At 47.1% G+C, this 24,105-nt stretch overlaps 1 protein-coding gene across 2 annotated transcripts in view; it reads right to left on the bottom strand.

The window, feature by feature from the left end:
- Window positions 1-24,105, bottom strand: part of TMEM240 (transmembrane protein 240) — a 97,510-nt gene that overhangs the window by 24,415 nt on the left and 48,990 nt on the right. For both annotated transcript variants that reach the window (XM_040325806.1, XM_040325807.1), the window contains exon 3: window positions 19,095-19,303. In XM_040325806.1, coding sequence (XP_040181740.1) covers window positions 19,095-19,303 — 209 coding nt within the window. The remainder of the gene's footprint in view (window positions 1-19,094; window positions 19,304-24,105) is intronic.

Consider the following 24,105-nt stretch of genomic DNA (forward strand, 5'->3'; position numbering starts at 1 on the left):
GAGAGTACAAACCTGCTACAGCAGAAACTCCACAATTGCAGTCATGCTACAAGAGATGGTCAAATGCTACAAGAGATAATCAGAGACTGCAAGCATGCTACAGTAGCTGGTTAAAAACTGCAGGCATGCTACAAAAGATGGTCAGAGAGTTCAGGCCTGCTACAGAAGATAGTCCAATACTGCAGCCATGCTCCAAGAGATGGTCAGATAGTACAGACCTGCTACAGCAGAAACTCCACAATTGCAGTCATGCTACAAGAGATGGTCAAATGCTACAAGAGATAATCAGAGACTGCAAGCATGCTCAGGGCCGGCGCTACCACTAGGCGGACTAAGCAACCGCTTAGGGCGCTTTGCCACCTAGGGCTCCTGGCCACTGGTTATTGTACTGCCGCACTGTCCTCCACAGAGCTTGCACACAATCCACAAGCACTCTGACATGTCATGCAGCGCCGCCAACCCCCCCAAAGCACAGCTCGTCAGGGACAGTCTGCTCCCTCCTCCACGCTCTCTGATCAGCCCCGAGCCCATCACAGCTCCTGCGCCCCGTAGAGATCATGCTTCCTCCGTGTACCATGTGACAGGGGGTGTGGCCGCTCCTCTCTCCTCCGGCTCTCAAGTGTGCCTGGCGCGGGTGATCGGGAGGAGCAGCCCCAGGCATCAGTGTGGTCGGGAGGTAGGTGCAGGGCTGATGAGTCTCCGGGGAAGGAGGGAGTGGAGGACGTGTCGCTGTCTGTGCAGCTGCTGCCGCTAATGTATAAATACGGTGTAATCAGACCATCTGCTTTCACTTGGCTGCACCCACCTCTCCTTTCCACTTGACTCTATCCATCCACCTGGCTCATCCCCCCCACCTGGCTCATCCCCCCCACCTGGCTCATCCCCCTCACCTGGCTCATCCCCCCCACCCGGCTCATCCCCTCCACCTTGCTCATCCCCCCCACCTTGCTCATCCCCCCACCTGGCTCATCCCCCCCCACCTGGCTCATCCCCCCCCACCTGGCTCACCCCCCCCCAGCTCATCCCCCCCACCTGGATCATCCCCCCACCTAGCTCATCCCATTCACCTGGCTCACCCCCCCCACCTGGCTCATCCCCCTCCACCTGGCTCATCCCCTCCACCTGGCTCATCCCCCCCACCTGGCTCACCCCCCCCCCCCTGGCTCATCCCCCCCACCTGGCTCACCCCTTCCCCCCACCTGGCTCATCCCCTCCACCTGGCTCATCCCCCCCCACCTGGCTCATCCCCCTCCACCTGGCTCATCCCCCCCCACCTGGCCCAACCCCCCCACCTGGCTCATCCCCCCCACCTGGCTCATCCCTTCCACCTGGCTCATCCCCCTCCACCTGGCTCATCCCCCCCACCTGGCTCACCCCCCCCACCTGGCTCATCCCCCCCCACCTGGCTCATCCCCCCACCTGGCTCATCCCCTCCACCTGGCTCATCCCCTCCACCTGGCTCATCCCCCTTCACCTGGCTCATCCCCCCCACCTGGCTCATCCCCCTTCACCTGGCTCATCCCCCCCCACCTGGCTCACCCCCCACCTGGCTCACCCCCCCACCTGGCTCATCCCCCCCCACCTGGCTCATCCCCCCCACCTGGCTCATCCCCTCCACCTGGCTCATCCCCCCCACCTGGCTCATCCCCCCCACCTGGCTCATCCCCCCACCTAGATCATCCCCCCCCACCTGGCTCATCCCCCCCACCTAGCTCATCCCATCCACCTGGCTCACCCCCCCCACCTGGCTCACCCCCCCCCCACCTGGCTCATCCCCCCAGGCTCATCCATCCACCTGGCTCATCCCCACGCTTGGCTCATCCTCCGCCTCACTCATCCCCTCCGCCTCACTCATCCCCCCACCTGGCTCATCCATCCACCTTGCTCCTCCCCCCCCACCTGGCTCATTCATCCACCTGTCTCATCCCCACGCCTGACTCATCCTCCCACTATCTACATGGCTCATCCTCCGCCTCACTCATCCATCCACCTGACTCATTGCACCCCCTCTCCTGTCCACCTGTCTCCATCCCTCCACCAGGAGTTCTGATGCTAAAATTATTATTTATTTATTTTTTTATGGGGGGGGGGGGGCGCAAGTAGCTGGTCTCGCCTAGGGTGCAAAATAGTCTAGCACCGGCCCTGAGCATGCTACAGTAGCTGGTTAAAAACTGCAGGCATGCTACAAAAGATGGTCAGAGAATTTAGGCCTGCTACAGAAGATAGTCCAAAACTGCAGCCATGCTACAAGAGATGGTCAAAGACTACAGGCATGTTACAAGAGATGGTCAGAGACTGCAAACCTTTACGAGTTGTTAGACACGCAGACCCCATAGAAAGTCAAAGACTGAAGACACATTTAATGAAATTGCTAGAGACGGCTTTTACATACTCTTTACAGATCAGTGCTTTCACATTTATGCTTCTTACAACTACCTTAAAGGGTCACTAAAGGCAAACTTTTTTTTTTTTTAAATAACAAACATGTTATACTTACCTCCACTGTGCAGCTCGTTTTGCACAGAGTGTCCCCGAATCTGGTCTTCTGGGGTCCCTCGGCGGCTGTCTCGGCTCCTCCTCGCAAAAGCTTTCCACCTTCATGTGAGCGAGCTCGCATGGTGGAAAGCTTTTGCGAGCGCGCTCCCGTGATACAGCGATGGGCATAGCCGCCGACTGTATCACTCGACCCCGCCCCCGGGTCATCCGCTGTGATTGACAGCAGCGCCAACCAATGGCTGCGCTGCTATCATTCCGTCCAGCCTAGCCAATCAACGGCCAGGCTGGAAACCGAAGAGGATCATGTGGACGTGCGCGGGACTTTCGAGGGGTCAGGTAAGTAAAACGGGGGTTCGGGGGGGGGGGGCGGTACCGTCGGATGTTTTTTCACCTTAAAGCGGAGGTTCTGTGGGAAAACGTTTTTTTTTTTAAACACTAATCTGCTGCTTTTACTATAGTATTTCTTTTACTCACATGTCCCGTTTTAGCAGCCGCCAGGATCCTCTTTTCCCATAAAAGAATATTTTATAAAATATAGTGATGGACATTGCCATCTTAATTGTGGGCACTCTGAAGCCCTCCTGTTCTTTCTTCCGGGATGCGGCGAATGCTGATCTCCCAGCATTCACCGCGTAATCCCGCGCATGCGCAGTGTCGGCGGCGAGCCGCGCCGTCAACACTGCAGAGTTGCTATCACAACGGCCGGCGGCGTCCTGAAAAGGACACGCCCCGCTTTGATAATTATAATAGGGGAAGATGTATCCGCCCTCCCTCATCATATGACGTGCTTTGCGAGTCATGTGACCCGCTTCCCGCGTCACATGACAGCCTAGCTAGCGCGAGACTACGGCGCCTAGCTATTTGAGATGGCCTGCACGTCACTCACAGGAGAACACACAGTCAGCTCCCAGAATGCAAAGAGCCGTCGGGGAATATAGCGACACGCCCACTCCCCGCTGGGCTGAAAACCAGGAAGTAGAGGAGATAAGAGGTAAGGGAGCATTTAAAAAAAAAATTTCAACACTATCATCCGTAAATAGGGTTAAAGCTAGCAATGCTGAAAACTTCATTTTGAGGGTGAACCTCCGCTTTAATGCATAGGATGCATTAAGGTGAAAAAACATTTACCTTTACAACCCCTTTAAAAATGACTTAATATTTTCAGATCAGTGAAAGAAAGTAAAGGGATGGATAGCACAGAAAAAAAAACAAACAGGATATTTTTCCTTCACTGAACTGAGTAAGATAAACACAGACTACTGTCTGTAGGGGCCCCCGAAGGCTGCACATTGCGCCAAAGGCCTGGGCTGGTTGTTGGACATCAGGGACATAGATGGCTTACAGCCGAGCCATTTCACATTTTAGCAGTCATTTAGAAGTAGGACATTCATCCAACAAAAATCCAAAATCCCAAAAGCAGATCTCAAGGTGATGCTCCGAAATCTCTCTGCACTCAAGTGTCTTGTCAAAATTATTCCTAGGTAAAATGTGAAAGGCTGCCATAGGAGCAGTCTGTATGTGGCTGACCCGCATAGTGATTGTACTGCTGTGCACCCAGAGCTCCTCCTATCAGCACAATCCATGCACTGCAATCACAGTCTGGAGAATTGAGAACACTTCTGTAACACATAGGAGCTATTTTCAGCTAGTGGCAGATATGGGTCCGTCTCCGCTCACCACAGACACCTGTCTGCACTGCAATTCTCTAGAGCAGCCTCACGGAAAAGCTAATGAGAAACTAATAGACTTTTAATGGAATTTAGAAAAAAAATAAAAAAGGTAACAAGTGTCCTATAATTGCACCTATTGTCAGTTTCCATGTCAAAATTCTCATTAAAATCATCAATCCCTAACCAGCTATCTCTACTTTTAACCCCATTTTTTATTACCCCCACATCTGCTCATTTGTAAAGATCTTCCTATATTCTGTCACAGCCATATGTTGTTTCTGCCTCGTCCGGTATTAAAATAGATCCAAGGCCAATCATAAAATCTCATATAAGATTTGACAAGTTGATAGGATTTAAAAAAGTTGTTTTTAATCTTTTTAAATCGGTGGCCTTCATTAAACGAATACCTGGTGCTCCTGCCATAGCAATACCGTTTCTGGCAAGTTAGGCTGCTTTCACATTGAGGCGTGCAGCCACGATGACGGTATAGCCGCGCTATTTGTAGCGCGGCTATACCGTCGTATTTACAGCGATATTCGGGCGCTAGCGGTGAGGTTTTAATCCCCGCTAGCGGCCGAAAAAGGGTTAATACCGCCCGCGGTGTGGGCGTTATTACCGCGCTTTCCCATTGATTTCAAGCACTTAAGCATGTAATTTTGTTTGTGGGGGGATTGGGTACCTTCTTTTTAAAGGGACTCCCACTTCCTCCTCTCGCTTCTCGGCCACCTAGGTGACTCCTCCTCTCCCCCTAGGCAGCCCCTCCCTGCAATCTTCCGGGACACGTCACAGGTCCCAGAAGATTGCCTGGCCAATAGCAGAGCACATGCGAAGTGTGTGCCTGGCCGTGAAGCCGCAAGCTGTCATTAACCGAGTGCCCACAGTTGCTATGACAGCGCCACGGAAAGGAGGGGGGAAAGGAGCGAGGCTCCAGGTGGCCGCATCGCTCGACCGTGGAACAGGTGAGTGTCTGTTTATTAAAAGTCAGCAGCTACACTTTTAGTAGCTGCTGACTTTTAACCACTTGCCGACCGGCCGGCTGGGCAAATCAACGTTATCTTATGACGCTTTTTCTTTTGCCCACTAGGGGCGTGCGCTTGCGCCCACAGCGTGCGCCCGGAGTCAATGTGAGTGCCCGGAGGGCGTGATGACCGCCGGGCTCCCTCGATCGCTCGTGATAGTGCCAGAACCGGGATCTGTGTGTAAACACACAAATCCCGGTTCTTTCAGGGCAGTAGAGACAGTTTGTGTGTTCATACTAAATATGAACACCGATCTGTCTCTCCTCCTAGACAGTCCCATTTAACTCCTTGATCACCCCTAGTGTTAACCCCTTCCCTGCCGGTGACATTTATACAGTAATCAGTGCATTTTTAAAGCACTGATCGCTCTATAAATGTCAATGGTCCCAAAAATGTGTTAAAAGTGTACAATTTTTCTGCCGCAATATTGCAGTCCTGATAAGAATCTCAGATTGCCACCATTACTAGTAAAAAAAAAAAATAATAATAATAAAAATGCCATAAATCTATCCCCTATTTTGTAGACGCTATGGCCCAGATTCTCGTAGAATGGCGTAAAACTGGGCGGGCGTAACGTATCTGATTTACGCTACGCCGCCGCAAGTTTTTCAGGCAAGTGCTTTATTCACAAAGCACTTGCGTGTAAAGTTGCGGCGGCGTAACGTAATCACCCGGCGGAATTCAAATTCGGCAGATAGGGGGCGTGTTTCATTTAAATGAAGCGCATCCCCGCGCCGAATGAACTGCGCATGCGCCGTCCCTAAAATATCCCAGCATGCATTGCTCTAAATGACGTCGCAAGGACGTCATTGGTTTTGACGGGGACGTAAATTACGTCCAGCACCATTCACGGACGACTTACGCAAACGACGTGAATTTATAAATTTCAACGCGGGAACGACGGCCATACTTAACATTGGTTGTGCCTCATGTACCCAGGGGCAACTTTACGCCGGGACAAGCCTAACGTAAACGTCGTAACTTTACTGCGTCGGCCGCGCGTACGTTCGGGAATTCGCGTATCTAGCTAATTTGCATACTCGACGGGGAAAACGACGGAAGCGACACCTAGCGGACAAAAAATAAATTGCATTTAAGATCCGACGGCGTAAGAGACTTACGCCTGTCGGATCTAATGGATATCTATGCGTAACTGATTCTAAAAATCAGTCGCATAGATACGACGGCCCAGATTAGGACTTACGAGGGCGTACATGGCGTTGCGCCGTCGTAAGCCCTTTGAGAATCTGGGCCTATAACTTTTGTGCAAAGCAATCAATATGCGCTTATTGCGATTTTTTCTTTACCAAAAATATGTAGAAAAATACATATAGGTTTTTAAATAGTTTTTTGAAAAAAATGTTCACATGCTGACTAACCCCCAGCCAGAACGGCTTGGATATATATATATATATATATATATATATATATATATATATATATATATATATATATATATATATATATATATATACATTGTTTGTAGATGCTATAACTTTCAAGCAAACCAATTAATATATATATATGCTTATTGTAATTTGTGTTTTTTTTACCAAAGACATTTAGCATTTTGGTCCAAATTTTTGAAGAAATTCGATTTTTTTTTATTATTAGGTATGTTTTATAGCAGAAAGTAAAACAAATATAGTTTTTTTTTAATTTATATCGTAAAAAACCCAGTGGTGCTCAAATACCACCAAAAAAAAGCTCTATTTGTATGATAACAATTATTTAAATTTAATTTGTGTACAGCGTTGCATGGTTGCACAATTACCTATTAAAATAGCGCAGTACTGAATAGCAAAAAATGACCTGGTCGTGAAGGAGATAAAACCGGAGCTGTAGTGGATAAGCCCTTGCATGAACCTGCTGGTTTTCATCCAGCACCTTGTGTTGTTAAATAGGATAATTATATAAAACAATATTTTTTAATTTGTAAACATAAAAAAGTCAAATTGACAATAAACCAATTCTCTCTAATAAGGCTAAATAAGTATCAACACGAAGGTGCTGGATTTAGGGACAGGATTTGCAGCGCTGTTCCCCTGTGCTAGGATTAAAAATGACCCCCTATGTAATTTTGGACAGAATCGGAACAATCCAGTGTTCAGAACATTAGTATAAACTGCTTGGAACAAAATAAACATCGGGGTGGGAATAACCAAATAATGACAAAACGAGAAAGAGCAGTTTTAAGTCATTATGGCCAATCTAGATTAATTTAATTTAGCTGGCTTGGACACAAGGGACCACGGTGACAAATGGAATGATGAGTGCCTGTTCCTCTGTTAATATACTGCTTACATCTCTATACTGAAGAGCAGTCAGACATTAGAGATGTGTGCATGCATGTCTTCCTTCTTTTATTCATTTATAACGCAATGATACATTCCTTGGTGAATTACAGAGTACATATATGTCCCTGTCCTTATACATTTATCATTTAATGACCTATACAGGTATGTGCACATTCATAGACAGAGGAAACCCATATAAAAAAAGAATAAAAATAAAAACTCATTGCAGAAAATGCACATTATGGGAACTTAAAGCGGAGTTCCTTAAAAAAAAAAATATTAAAAGTCAGCAGCTACAAACACTGCAGCTGCTGACTTTTAATAATCGGACACTTACCTGTCCCACGGTCCAGCGATGCGGGGGAACGAAGCCCCGCTTGTCTCCCCTCCTCTCCACGGCATTGTCACTGTGGGCGCCCAGGTGTGGCTTCACATCCGGTCACGCACTGCGAATGCGTGTGACGCGCTGCGCCAGTGGCGGTGCGTCTATAGAGGGGGCTGGAGCGCCGCCCCCTCTGACTCTCGCACCGCCACTGATTACAATAACATAGATTCATGCATTGCATGAATCTATGTTATTGTTGCTGGCCACTGCCGCCGACTATTCAGATGGCCGGATGGTGAGCACCGGCCACCTGAATAACGGCAGCTGGTTGGCTGTGCGGAAGTGCCTATCAGAGCCGGCGGCTTCCGGAAACTTATCTAAGGGACATACGGGGGGTGCGTTCCTTACATAAGACTGACAGGCGTCTGGTTACCGGTAACCTGATTGGCTGAAGCGTCATCGAGGGCGGGAGAAGACATCGAGGGACGTGGAAGGAGGATAGCTGACCCCCAGAAAGGTAAGTGCCGGACGGGGGGAGGGGCATTATACAGGGCACAGCGGTGACAATGGGCACAGTGGTATCAATGGGCACAGTGGCGACAATGGGCACAGTGGCATCAATGGGCACAGTGGCATCAATGGGCACAGTGGCGACAATGGGCACAGTGGCGACAATTAAAGGGCACAGTGGCGACAATTAAAGGGCACAGTGGCGACAAAGGGCACAGTGGTGACAATTGGCACAGTGGCTGTGTTTGATGGCATGGCACAGTGGTGACAATTGATGGCACAGTGGCTGCATTTGATGGCATGGCACAGTGGTGACAATTGATGGCACAGTGGCTGCATTTGATGGCATGGCACACACTTGATGGCACAGTGGCTGTGTTTGATGGCATGGCACAGTGGTGACAATTGATGGCACAGTGGCTGTGTTTGATAGCATGGCACAGTGACTGCGTTTGATGGCATGGCACAGTGGCTGCGTTTGATGGCATGGTACAGTGGTGACAATTGATGGCACAGTGGCTGTGTTTGATGGCATGGCACAGTGGTGAAAATTGATGGCACAGTGACTGTTCTTGATGGCATGCCACAGTGGTGACAATTGATGGCACAGTGGCTTTGTTTGATGGCATGGCACAGTGACTGCGTTTGATGGCATGGGACAGTGGCTGCGTTTGATGGCATGGCACAGTGGTGACAATTGATGGCACAGTGGCTGCATTTGATGGGCCCAGTGGCTGCATTTTGATGGGCACAGAGGCTGCATTTGATAGGCACAGTTAGGCTGCAATTTTTTTTATTTTTTTCCGTTTGCGGCCCCCCAAAAATGTTGAGCACCAGCCGCCACTGGGCTGCACACTGTGACTGTCCGAGCAATCATCTGGGACCTGTAACTTATCCCAGATGATTGCTGAGAGGGAGGGGGAGAGGTGAACTTCCTTCAGGTGCCGCGGTGCCCGGGGAGGAAGTGGGAGCTAGAACCCTCTAAAAAGTTCAATTTTTGGGTGGAACTCCGCTTGAACCTCTTCGGTACTGCAAGACAGGCTGGAATGTGCTTTTATGGATTAAAGTTCATTTCCAAATTGGTGATCAGTGGTTGCCATAGCAATGGGGTGGGCACTTCTGAAGCCGCCTCCTGTTGTTATGGCAACGGCTAAAAATGCTTCAGGTCTAATAAAACCTGCAAAGTGCTGCATTGGAAGCCCATTAAAATGAATGGGTTGTCTTACCTTATTGTACAATAATGCATGAAAAGACATACATTATTGTGCAGTAAGTAGTCCCTTAGCATTACTTATTGCCAGTGGCGGCTGGTGCTCAAAAATTTTGGGGGGGCGCAAACAAAGAAAAAAAAAATTCGCACCACTGTGCCATGCCATCAAACGCAGCCACTGTGCCATGTCATCAAACGCAGCCACTGTGCCATCAATTGTCACCACTGTACCATGCCATCAAACGCAGCCACTGTGCCATCAATTGTCACCACTGTACCATGCCATCAAATGCAGCCACTGTGCCATCAATTATCACCACTGTGCCATGCCATCAAATGCAGCCACTGTGCCATGCCATCAATTGTGGTCACTGTGCCATCAATTGTCACCACTGTGCCATGCCATGAAATGCAGCCACTGTGCCATGCCATCAAATGCAGCCACTGTTCCATGCCATCAATTGTGGTCACTGTGCCATCAATTGTCACCACTGTGCCATGCCATGAATTGCAGCCACTGTGCTATGCCATCAAATGCAGCCACTGTTCCATGCCATCAATTGTGGTCACTGTGCCATCAATTGTCACCACTGTGCCATGCCAAACGCAGCCACTGTGCCAATTGTCACCACTGTGCCCATTCATGCCGCTGTGCCAATTGTCCCCACTGTGTCACTGTCCAGTCATCCATCCACCTCGGAGCTTTATATTATAACCTGCTGGGACTTGTAGTTCTCCATCGTCTCCTGGGGCTCAGGTGCATGCAATCCACCATCTTTGTCCAGTTTTTCTCACTGCTGGGACTTGTAGTCCCATAGATGGTGGATCGCATGCACCTGAGCCCCAGGAGAAGATGAACTACGAGTCCCAGCAGGTTATACATACAATAAGGCTCTGAGGTGGATGGGTGTGGATGGCATGCACCTGAGCCCAGGAGAAGATGGGGAACTACAAGTCCCAGCAGGTTATAATATAAGACACCCATCCACCTAGGAGCCTTATATTATAACCTGCTGGGACTTGTAGTTCCCCATCTTCTCCTGGGCTCAGGTGCATGCCATCCACCTCAGAGCCTTATTGTATGTATAACCTGCTGGGACTTGTAGTTCTCCAATCTCCATCTTCTCCATTAGCCCCAGGAGAAGATGGAGAACTAAAAGTCCCAGCAGTCTAACTACAATAAAAGGCTCCGAGGTGGATGGGTGGGGATCAGGCAGTGAATGTGCATTTAAAAAAAAAACAATAATAGGGGGTGCTTCCTGACGGCAGACATTTAAAAAAAGTTTTCAACCAGCGGGAGGGGGGGGTGGTGCTTCCTGACGGCATGTTGAAGTCTCAATAAGCGGGTGGGGGGGTGTGCCGGCCGCCGATGCTGTTGCTGCTGCCGCCGAAGCACAGAACAGTACAGTACAAACTGGGGTGAGGGGAAGACATGGAATGCAGCTTACCTGTTCCACGAACGGGCGCACTGAGCTGGATAGTGCCGACGTCACTTCCTGTTTGTCCAGTGACGTCGGAACTAGCACAGAGACGGGCGGGTGCACATAGAAAGTGTATGCACCCGCCCGCCAATGACAATACTACTGTCAATCGCGCCGGAAGCATATGGCGCGCTGGGAAGCGCCACAATGGCATATTTTGGCTGCCAATGTAGCGCCACGTCTGCAATCCCGTGATTGCACAGACGTGGCGCTACTCCTACCGCACTGTCCCCGGCGCCCGGCGCGCGGACACAGTGCACATAAGGACCTTTTTAGGATTTTTTTTTTTTTTAAAGGCACAGGTTTAAATAATTTTTTTTTTTTTTTTTTTTTTTTCTTCTGACTGGGGAGGGGGGGCGGCGCCCGGGCGCCCCCTATGGACGGGCCGCCACTGCTTATTGCATATATTTAGGCAATAGATAAAAGTAATGATTCTCTTTTGTCTAGGCTTCTCCTTTTATGTCACCAATCATGTTGCAAGAATTCAGAATGTAAGTTGGGAGCTGTCTGCTTTTATATTTATTTTAATTTTGAGCATTTCCTATCCATTTCAATAAAGAATGCCCTGCACTCAGAAACTCTGAAAATCTTCCCTCTGCCTTCTAGGTCTTGTCATCTTTTCCATGTCAGTATGGAACTTAGTCCTGGAGCCCCTAGATAGCTAGAGGAAGGCTAGTCATTCTGGATTTCACTTCTCTTTCTTGATATGACAAGAAAAACACATTTATATAAACATTAACACTAGAGTATCCAAAGCATACATTGTTTTGTTGATAACATTTTGTGCAGTATTTTAAGGGGAACTAAACATCATTCAGCATATGCAATACATGTACTCAGTGCACAAATCTGACTATTTAATGGTAGGTATTGTAGTTGTTCAAGTTAAATTATGAAATGTTCATATTTGTCTTTTGTTTTGTTTTAATTACCTGGTCTCAGCTTGATACAGCTGTTTATAGGGAATGTAGAGTGGTTTTGCATGTAATTTGGTTTTTATTTTTAATGGTCAGGTAAAAATAATGGGCCAGATTCACATATAATTGCGGCGGCGTAACTTATATCATTTACGTTACACCTCCGCAAGTTTTCAGCGCAAGTGCTTGATTCACAAAGCACTTGCCTGTAAACTTGCGGCGGCGTAGTGTAAATGCGTCTGGCGCAAGCCCGCCTAATTCAAATGGGGCGTGTATCATTTAAATTAGGCGTGTTCCCATGCCGAACGTACTGTGCATGCTCTGTTTTGTAATTTCCCGCCGTGCATTGCGCTAAATGACGTCGCTAGGACGTCATTTTTTTAACTTAGACGTGAGTTACGTCCATCCCTATTCACGGACGACTTACGCAAAAAAAATAAAAATTTCAAATTTCGACGCAGGAACGACGGCCATACTTAACATGGCAAGTCTATCTATACGCTGCAAAATACCAGTTCTAACTATACGCCGGAAAAAGCCGACTACAGACGACGTTAGAAAATGCGACGGCCGCGCGTACGTTCGTGGATCGTCGTAAATCGCTAATTTGCATACCCGACGTGGAAAACGACGCAAACTCCACCCAGCGGGCGCCAAAGTATTGCATCTAAGATCCGAAGGCGTACGAAGCCGTACGCCTGTCGGATCTTACCCAGATGCCGTCGTATCTTGGTTTGAGGATTCAAACTAAAGATACGACGTGGGAAATTTGAAAGTACGCCGGCGTATCAGTAGATACGCCGGCGTACTTGCTCTGTGGATCTGCCCCTTAGGCTTCTTTTTGTAATTTTTAGGCTCGGCTTTGCTGCTTTGATACAAAAAAAAACTTTGTTTACTGACCTCAATAGCTCAAGTGCAAAGCAGATTTAAAGCCTAACTAAAAGGCATTCGGTTTGTGAAAGAATTGGTTATAATTGTTTTTTCCCCCCACAAAATACTTGTATTTAAAATATAACTAAAGGCAAAACTTTTCATTTTGTATAGAGTAGATATGGATTAGAGCCCCTGTCAGTTTTATTTCTGTGTTTGTCCCCGGGAGGGAGATTCATGCCCTCTATTTGTCCTGTTTAGCAAATCATTGAAAGTGAAAGTAAAAGGAGAACTAAAAGGGAAAGGAAAAATATTTTTTTTCCCTACCCCCCGACCCTTTTTGTTTATTTTTTCTATAGGGGGGCTGGGAGAGAGTCACGGGAATAAGTGGGGGTGAGGGGGACAATTTCCTTTGTCTTTTTTCTTCTTTCTTTTCTTTTTGGGAGGGGGGTGTATAGGATATAGATAATGATGTTTACATTATTATAATGTTTTTGATATGTAATATATTGTTAAATGGAATTGTTGTTGAAAAATTTATAAAAATGTTGATAATAAAAAAAAAGAAAGTAAAAGAAAATCCCCAAATTTGGGTTGTCCCCAGAAAAGTAATAGAGGGGAAATCTTCCAATGAGGACACTAGTTCTGGTGAACAGAAGGTCCCCAAGGAATTTCCTTAATTTGCAGAGATTTCCTCTCACTTCCCATTTGGCTATGGGACAGGAAGTGAAGGGAAATCTCTCCAATTAGACAAAGATGGCAAAAATAAACCTTACAGGATTTATAACGCTTCCTTACTAAATCCAAAATGAAAAAAAAAGTTTTGTCTACAGCTCTACTTTAAACCTTTTTCTATCCTTTGTTGTTGCATCTCAGTGCTGCTGACCTCCTGCAGCCTCTTTGCAATCCCTTCCTGTCTAAATGCACTCCAGCAATGACTGTGGTGCATCTTTTAAAGGAGAAGCACAGTCAAAGCTCATTTAGCTGTACTTCTCCTGTGGATCACAGTAGTGCAGTTCCTTCTGTGCTCCTGTGACCCATTTTCAGCCGACAGCATGCTAAAGCCCATTGACGCCACAGAGTCGGTTTAGGCTCGAGAAAGATTGCGGCCATATGTCGGGATCCACCCAGGAGCCTGGACTGGCACCTGGCTCAGCCTCTTAGTTGTGCCATGGGGAGACTGAGCCAGTAACTCTCTCCCCTTCCTAGCCCGGCACTCCAGTGAGCGCTACAAAGCAGACAGTGGTGGCTGAAAGTCACGGCTCTCTGCTCAGAGTGGCAGAAAAAACTGAGTAGTTAGCAGTGTTTGATCGTCTTAGAGCCAGCAGGGGACAGATGTAACATTGGATCAATGCTGCATCCACCTAGGTAAGTATAATTAAACAATTGTAAAAACTTCTCTTTTTAGGAGGGTTTCCTGATGGTGGACCATGCCTGCATAATGTGTGGTGGAACACCCATGTGAAGTCTTCATTGGAAACCTCTGTGACCGCTCTAGGCACCACTGCTATCCAAAAAACAACTGTCACTGCCCCTACCTATAACTGGTCTTCACAGCAAGGAGCACTGGAAGGGCGGACGCATGTCAACAAACACACAGAGTAACCAAGCTTAACTTACCAACCAATCAGCAACCAACCAAATTCACCTGTCTAACAGTGCGTTAAAAACAGGGGTTTAGTTGCACGCATTTGCAAATACGTGCGTAAGCCTTCATCTATCCATCAGCATACATGTGCTTCCATTGAGCAGACTTTAAATTTTAGAGTTAGGACTGCTATCCAACACTGCCATGTGTTATACAGTATATTCACTGCTAGACACTGTGGGCCAGATTCTCAAAAGAGATACACCGGCGTATCATCTGATACGCTGTCGTATCTCTGAGTCCGCCCGTTGTATCTATGCGCCTGATTCATAGAATCAGTTACGCATAGATAACCATTAGATCCGACAGGCGTAAGGCTCTTACGCTGTCAGATCTTAAATGCAATTATTTTTTTCGCTGCTAGGTGTCGCCGACGTCTTTTCCCGATCGAGTATGCAAATTAGCAAAATACGCGAATTCCCGAACGTACGCCCGAAAGACGCAGTAAAGTTACGACGTTTACGTAAGATTTGCGACGCGTAAAGTTGCCCCTGCTATATGAGGCGCAGCCAATGTTAAATATGGCCGTCGTTCCCGCGTCAAAATTTAAAAATTTACGTTGTTTGTGTAAGTCGTCCGTGAATAGGGCTGGACGCCATTTATGTTCACGTCGAAACCAATGACGTCCTTGCGACGTCATTTAGCGCAATGCACGTCGGGAAATTTTAGGGACAGCGCATGCGCAGTACGTTCGGCGCGGGAACGCGCCTAATTTAAATGATCCACGCCCCCTACCCGGATCATTTGAATTAGGCGGGCTTGCGCCGGGGGATTTACGCTACGCCGCCGCAACTTTACAGGCAAGTGTTTTGTGAATCAAGCACTTGCCCGTAAAACTTGCTGCGACGTAACGTAAATGAGATACGTTACGCCGCCGCATTTTTAAGCCTGTCTACGAGAATATGGCCCTGTGGGTCCTTCTGCTGTCTGTTACATCAGTACAGGACACAATATAGGAGCACAACTAGGAGACAGTTGTTTCCATATAGCAGGAAGTGCTTGATCATGGACCTTCATGGCAGGCTCACCAGATATTATTCTAGTGAAAGCGGAAGATTTAAAAATATGGTGCAAAGTGGTGACGAGATGGTATAGATGCCCTTTGACCATGCATCACATCAATTCAACAACACCCGATACCTGCTGGTGGTGTCTAAGCTCCAGGGGTACCATGTTCCACGTTTGGTGGGATTGCCCTCCCATACAGAAGTTCTGGCAACAGATTTTCCAACTATACTGCAAAATCATGGCGACCATTCTCTCTCCTACACCTAAGGGAACTCTTTTATCCATGCTCCCACAAATGTTAAAGTCCATTAAAAAAGATGTATTGCATCAGTTTTTGGCCGCGGCCAGAATAGTGATTCCACGTTACTGGGGATCGATGATTGTTCCTTCCCTGAGGGAGTGGGCTACTGAAGTGGACCATATAAGGGATCTTAAACGTCTGTTGGCTGAGGAATCTAATAAACACGAACAGTTCTCTATCACTTGGACTTCATGGTCCATGTTCCGATACTCATCGGACTTCATTTCCTGGGCAGAAGGCGGCCTAGGCAACACCACCCCCATGACCATATTGGAGCGATTTCTATTCCTTATCTTTCTGCTTCCTCTGCTTTATCTTTACACCTCCTCCTCTATGTTTAAATGTACCCCTCAGAATCCATTAAACACTTACTCCTAATACAAAATAGGATTCTTACAACTAACGTCTCTACAGCATAACATGTTTTTAGAATACGTTTGGATGTAGTAATACATAATGGGGTAGATTCAGTAAGCAATTGCGTCTGCGTAACCATAGTTACGCAGCGCAATTGCTTAGTTGCGCCGGCGTAACGACTTTTCTGTATTCAGAAAGCTCGTTACGCCGACTGCAGCCTAAGATATGACTGGCATAAGGCTCTTATGCCGTCGTATCTTAGGCTGCATTCTTACGATGGCCGCTAGGTGGCGTTCCCGTAGTGGTCAGCGTAGAGTATGCAAATTGCATACTAACGCCGATTTACAACCGTACGCGCGCCCTACGTACGCATTTTACGTCGTTTGCGTTCGTCGGGTTCCGCGTAAGGCTGCTCCTGCTATTAGCAGCCGCAGCCAATGCTAAGTATACCCGTCGTTCCCGCGTCGCGAAATTTGAAAATTACGTCGTTTGCGTAAGTGAATCGTGAATGGCGCTGGACGCCATTCACGTTCACTTTGAAGCAAGTGACGTCCTTGCGACGTCATTTACCGCAATGCACGTCGGGAAAGTTTCCCGACGGAGCATGCGCACTACGCTCGGCGCGGGAACGCGCCTAATTTAAATGATCCACGCCCCCTACGGGATCATTTAAATTACGCGCCCTTACGCCGGGCAGTTTTAACGAGCGCCCACGCAAATTACGTAGCTACTGCTTCATGAATGAAGCGTAGCGCAGGTAATTTACGGAGGCGCAGTGTTAAAACGGTACGCTGCGCCTCCGTAAGAGGGCGCAATTCGTAGCTGAATCCACCCCAATGTTTACAGATAATATTCTCATTTGAAATGGGAGGGTCTTGTATTTCTCAATGTTTTGCCTCAATTTGTTGCTCTAACTGCGATTTTCTGATACATATAATGAATATGATACAATACTATATTTTTGTAACCTCCCTATACATATGTTGTATTGTCCTTAATTACTACTATTGGTGATATTTTCTATGCTGACTGCATATTCCACCTTGTTTCTTTCAATAAAATAAGATTGTATTTAAATATTGTGATTTATGGTAGTTTTTATTAGAATCTACAACACTGATACTTGAAAACAACACATGGGTTCATGATTTGGTTGTCACTAGCTTGTAGCGATTAACTGATCCCAAAAATATTGGGGCTGTCAATGTTGTCCTTTATCTGAAAGTGCTATTGTGCGCACACGGTGTGCCAGGTGTGCCTGGGCACACCCTAATCACCCCATGTGCCACACATTCCCCCTATTTTTAAAAAATGGTAAAAAAAAAAGAAATTGTAAAAAAGAATACAAAATAAAATAAAATAATAAAAATAAAAACTACTGACGCCATCCACTACCCTACTGACACCAATTTCTACCCTACTGACACCGTCCACTGCTCTAATGACACCATCAGTATACATACACATACACAGGAATATGTGTTTGAGCTTTGGGGTACAAACCCTAATGCAATGGGCTGCGCACACCTATGGCTAGTGGTTTGGTTATTGTCTGATGCACTAGCTTCAATATATTCTGTATTAGTGACATAAATCATTGACGCAAGAATGTCAAAATGACAGCCAGCCAGCTAGAAGTCAGCAATTGTAGGCTCAATGTTTCTCTAAAGCCCCTTTCACACTACTGCGACTTCAAAGTCGCGCAATTTTACCACAATTTTGTGGCCGTAATTTCAGGGAATGCCTGTTTAAAAATCGGACCAAAGTAGTTCAGGGACTACTTTGAAGTCGGAATGACTTGAAGTCGTACTAATATGAATGGTTGTCATTGGAAATCATTTGGAACGACTTGTCATGCTACTTTGCCATCACAAATCGTAGGACAAGTCGTATAATTGTGAAAGGGGCCTCAGCCCTCAGGAATAGGTTCCTTTAAAGAGAAGGGTCTAGATTCAAGTAGCCCGCCGTAAGTTTTTGCGGGCGTAGCGTATGTTATTTACGCTACGCCGCCGCAACTTACACGGGCAAGTGCAGTATTCACAGAGCACTTGCTCCGTAAGTTGCGGTGGCGTAGCGTAAATGGAGCCGGCGTAAGCGCGCCTAATTCAAATGAGTATGAGGGGGGTGTGTTTTATGTAAATGGATAATGGCCCGACGTGATTGCGCTGTCCGTGGAATTTCCCAGTGTGCATTACTCCAAAGTACGCCGCAAGGTCGTCATTTGTTTCGACGTGAACGTAAATTACGTTCAGCCCTATTCACGAACGACTTACGCAAACGACGTAAAAAATTCAAAATTTGACGCGGGAACAACGTCCATACTTAACATTGCGTACGCCTCATAATAGCAGGAGCAACCTTAGCCGAAAAAGCCTAACGTAAACGACGTAAAAAAATAGCGCCGGGCGTACGTAAATTTGTGAATCGACGTATCTAGGTCATTTGCATATTCTACGTGGAAAACGACGGAAGTGCCACCTAGCGGCCAGCGTAAATATGCACCCTAAGATACGACGGCGTAAGAGACTTACGCCAGTCGGATCTTAGGCTAATATCGGTGTATCTTGCTTTCTGAATACAGAAAGAAGATATGCCGGCGCAGCTTTGAATTTACGCGGCGTATCTATAGATACGCCGGCGTAAATCAATGCTGAATCTAGCCCAAAGTTGAAACATTTACTTGTAAGTGTAATGTAAGTGTAATGTTTCCTTTTACAGCACTGATCATGCAATTAAGGTAGACAGACCCTCCCACTTAGTACTCACTTCTAAAAGCGTATCGGAATCACTACCTGCAATCCAAATGAAGGTAAGCATCTGTAATAACGTTTGCTAGAATCCATGCAATATACTGTATATGGTTCAATTGGAGGAACTAGACATTTTGTGACAAGATGTATACAACAGGTACAGAATACATTTTACGACCCTTACAAGATAGTATACATTTATATACTGGTAAAAGCTGGTGAGCCACAGACTTACCGTATCTCCTACTGGTCCGCCATGCTCTGACAGCATAATGCAGAACCCCATCCATCCAGACCAAGAACCAGCTTATACAAAATCCCAACAACAGTCCCAGCATCAGGTCAATCTCCTGCTTAGTTACATTGTCAGTGACAAAGTAATTCTGTGATGAGTCCACCACTGACTGGTCTCCATCGTAAGGGATGACATAGTGAACATGGTACCTGTAAAAATAGGAATAGAACAGGGGAAAACACCAAGTTAGTAACTAAGGATACACAATTATTATTATAGATCAGCAAATAATGAAAAATCTGTTCTGCTTGGTTGTGCATAAATCACTTCACCAGGTGAACATGCAATTTCCTGGGAGTAAAATAAAAATAGTAGATAGCATCATACTTACCAGACCACAATAATGTAGAGTTGCAGCACCTTTTCCCCCTCCAACAGGACGTTCTCTCCCCAAGACAGCATGGTGAACCCCTCATAAATGATGCTTTACTGCCGCACATCAGTTCTTTACTTTACTACTCTCGTCAGTTCCCCTTTTACTTTCCCACATCAGTTATTCCCTTTTCTTGCCCTCACTAGTTCCTTCTTTACTAACCCCTTATCAATTCCCCCTTTACTGTCTTTCACTGATTTCCCCATTACTGCCTCCATCATTCACCCATTTTATGCTCCCATCAGTTCCCCCCTTCACTGCTCTTTATTAATTTCCCCCTTTTTGTGCCCCCAGCATTCCTCTCTTTAATCCCCCCCCTCCCCCAATCAGTTCCCCCTTTACTGTCCTAATCAGTCTTCTTTTTCTCCCTCCACATTATTGTCTATAACAGGGGTGTCCAACCTTTTGAAGAGCAAGGGCCACTTAAGTGACTTGGTAACCAATGAGTGAAGTGGGTGAATGGCAGCCCACTCAGCTCTATAGAGCCCGCTCTACTCTCAGCACATCAAACTTGCAGGTAATAACAGTCTATGGCTCAATGCAGGTAACCCACAGGTGCACTTCTCTGTACCTGCGGGTCAGTTTGAAAGCTTCCCAGTAACCACTGCGGAATAGATATGCCCATACACACACTGTGGGCCAGATCTACGAAGCAGTTACGCTGGCGTATCTTTTGATACGCCACGTAACTGCTAGGTTGCTCCGGCGTACCTTCGTTTTGTATCCACAAAACAAGATACGCCTGAAGCTGGGCTAGATCTGACTGGCGTACGTCTTAGTAGGGACTATATATGGTGGTGATCCGAAAAATGATCCGATCTGTGACCCTGATCCGAGGAACGATCCGAACCGTGAGTTTTTTGATCCGTTGCACCCCTAACATTGGCAGCCAATCAGCTTCTAACTTTAGCTTGTTCAGTTAAGCTTTAGGGCCCTTTCACACAGAGCGGATCAGTAATGATCCGCTCCGTGTGTCCGCTTTGCTCAGCGTGGATCCTCCGTAAAATCCCCGCTGAGCTGGCAGCTGACAGGGCGGTCCCTGCACACTGTGCAGGGACTGCCCTGTCTTTCCTCTGCTCTCCCCTATGGGGGATCGGACGAACACAGACCATATGTCCGTGTTCATCCGATCCGGCAGACGAAAGAAAAATAGGATTTCTTCCGTCTGCAAATGCGGATCTTTGCGGAGGCGGACAAATTACGGGTGTCAGCGGATGGTCATCCGCTGACACCCGTAATCACATAGGGACCCATGTATGTCCCGTTTTCATCAGCAAACGGACGGATGAAAATGCGGACATACGGTCCGCTAGTGTGAAAGGGCCCTTAACAAAACAAAAAAACCTGGAAGCTGATTGGTTTCGATGCAGAGCTTTGCACTATCCAGTTTTACTAAACGAACCAACCAACCCCGTGGTATCATATGACCAATTCCAGGGACACATAAAGCAGCGCCACTGTGTCACTTATGGAATAAGGGTGGCATTTGGGGCTAGTTGCAGCTTAGACCACAGTCCTTACATGACTGATTGAAACAGTATGTCACAATTCATCTGTTGTAGATCAGATTTGGCCCAATTTACAGCAAATTGCAAACAGTTTTCTTTCATCTCTATTGACATAAAATCAGGTGAGGCAGAACAGATGGGCCCCTGAGTCATCCTTATTTTGAGGTGTGGATTTCACAGCGCAGAATCTGCTTCTTTTGCAGTCCGTAGTGCTCGTGTCTCTCTGCGGTTGCTCAGCAGGGGATTAATGGTACTGAGCTCTGCATCTATGGCTGCAACAGCTCTGACACAATGCAGCAATAGCACAGGTAGTGAGCGTGATGCAGAGATACCAGGGGCTCCCGCCAATCAGCAGCCGCTTGACTGCATTCATCTCAAGTCATGGCAGAGATGGCAGAAACATGCCAGTGTTTGCTGTAAACAAAGGGCTGCACGGCTGAATACATTCCCAGGCAGACACAGCTTAGAAATGAATTAATGCTTCTCACCTGCACAGTAGAAGCCGGTGTTTACCTATCAAAGAGAGATCTCATCAAAGCGCAAAACCCAAACCTGCGCACAGGCTGGGGGCTGTCAGTGGAACTGCAGCAGGTGTGTACTGTGAATGCTCTATCTGCAAAGTCCAAGGACCCATGCGTTTTAATGAATGCTTTACAACATGTATGCATCATTGTTCTCCATAGTAAAGATAGATTTTTTTTCTACATTTTAGTGCACTGGGAGGCCCACAGATGTCAATGGCAGCGTATCAAACGCATGTAACATGCATTCTCACGCATTGTCAGCAGGTATTGAATACCAGCTCTCCTCCAAGAAGTGTAAATATTGGCCCGGATTCACAAAGCACTTGCGCCGACGTATCTCCAGATTCGCCGCGTAAATGCAAATATGTGCTGTCGTATCTGTGCGCCGGACTCACAAACTAAGATACGCCTAAAAACAGGCTTCATCCCACCGACGTAACTTGCCTAGACCGGCGTAGAGTGGGCGCATATTTACGCTGGACGCATGTGGCGCTCCCATTGATTTTCTATTCAAATATGCAAATGAGGGAGATACAGCGATTCACGAACGTACGTGTGCCCGACGCAGTGCGCGTAAAGTCATACGTCCGTCGTAAAGTTATGCCCCATAAAGGAGGTGTAACTCAGCAGCATCCATGCAAAGGGCTGCACCAGGGAACACAAGTCGGCGTATTTTACGTTGGACGTGTGTCTGGCTGGGCGTAGGTTACGTTTACGCCGTAGGCAGTGATCCGACGTATCTTAGGCAGTTGTTCCGACGTGATTCTGAGCATGTGCACGGGCATGCGTCCACGGGACAGCGCATGCTCCGTTTGTTATAAGTATCTGTCTGACACTCAGCCCATCATTTGCATGGGGTCCCGCCTCATTTGCATGGCTCACGCCCACTTCCACCTACGCCGGCTTACGCCTGAGAAACCCAGCGCAGTTTTGGGAGCAATGGCTTTGTGAATTCCATACTTGCCTCTCTGCGCTGCGTCGGCGTAGCGTATCTTTTTTGCGCTACGGCGGCGTAATGTGCGCCCACTCTCTGTGAATCCGGGCCTATATCTCTTGCAGTGGGTCTGCGCCAGCACTGCAAGGATAATTACTTTTTTAGGTCTAGGGGACATAGAAAAGATTTAGCCAATGGCACCGTCTGAATCGGTGCGACACCAACTTTGCGACGCCGCACCGATTTCCAAAAGTAGTTCCTGCACTACTTTTTTTGACTTAGGGGACGATTTTAATAGCCCCCAAAGTCGCACTGAAATGATGGTTTGAAATCGTGCGAGTTCAGCTGAAATCGTTAACTTAACATACACTTTGCAATCAGTTTGCATGAGCATTTAGGCTGGGTTCACACTACTGTGAATTGGATGCGGTTCTCCGCATTCAAATCGCAAAAGCAGGAGATTTTGACCGGCTCTATATGGAGCTGGTTCACATATCTCCGGTGTGAATGTGCACAAGGGTACTGTGTGTCTTTTGGTTCGTTTCAGGTCCGAATCCAGCCAAAAATTCAGGTTGAAATCGGACCTAAAATGGTGAACGAGGACCCACCGGACCCCTGTGAGGAGCAGAATGCGAAGATAGTGTGTTCCCAGCTTTAGACCCCTTTCACACTGGAGCCGTTTTTGGTGCGCTTTATCGCAAAAAATAGCGCCTATAAAGCACCTGAGAAAAGCATCATCTGCAATCCCAGTGTGAAAGCCCAAGTGCTTTCACACTGGGGCGCTGCGCTGGCAGGATGTCCAAAAAAAAGTCCTGCAAGCAGCTTCTTTGAGATGCTTTAGTGGTGTATACACCGCTCCTAAAGCGCCCCTTCCCATTGAAATCAATGGGCAGTGCCACTAAATCGCCTGCAAAGCGCCTCGGCAGCGGCGTGTTGTTCCCGATTTTAACCCTTTATTCGACCGCTAGCAGGGGTTAAACAAGCCGGGAAAACGCTGGTAAATTGCTGCTAGTTTTAGCGGCGCTTTACCAGCATTTTTCGGGCGCTGGTAGTGTAAACCTGAACGCATGGGTGTGAACACCACTTTAAAAATGATCCCTTGCAGTGAAGCTGTGCCAGCACTGCAAGGTTTGACTGCTCATTTAGTCTAGGGGACAGTTTTGCACACACAATTTTCTGTAGATTTTTTCCTTCAGATTTACCAAAACCATATAATATGAGGTCAAACCTTAATGCCGCGTACACACCATCACTTTATGTGATGAAAAAAAATGACGTTTTTAAAAACGTCACTTTAATTGACCGTGTGTGGGGGAAAACGTCGTTTTATGTCTTGTAAAAAACGACCAAAAAAAATTCAAGCATGCTTCAATTTTATGTGTCGTTTTTCAAAAGTGCACTTTTTACTTCACAGAAATTGACCGTGTGTAGCAAAAAACGTTGTTTTCTAAGACGTTTTTGCATCCACGCATGCCCAGAAGCTACTTATGAAGCGAGCTTCAATGGTAAAACGTGGTGGAACGTAACCTCACTTTGCAAGATCATTGTGAGAAAAACGATGGTGTGTAGGCAACTTCGTCTTTGAAAATTGAACTTTCAAAAACGTCATTTT

This window comes from Rana temporaria, chromosome 10 (genome assembly GCF_905171775.1).
Source record: "Rana temporaria chromosome 10, aRanTem1.1, whole genome shotgun sequence".
In the NCBI taxonomy this organism is placed as follows: domain Eukaryota; kingdom Metazoa; phylum Chordata; class Amphibia; order Anura; family Ranidae; genus Rana; species Rana temporaria.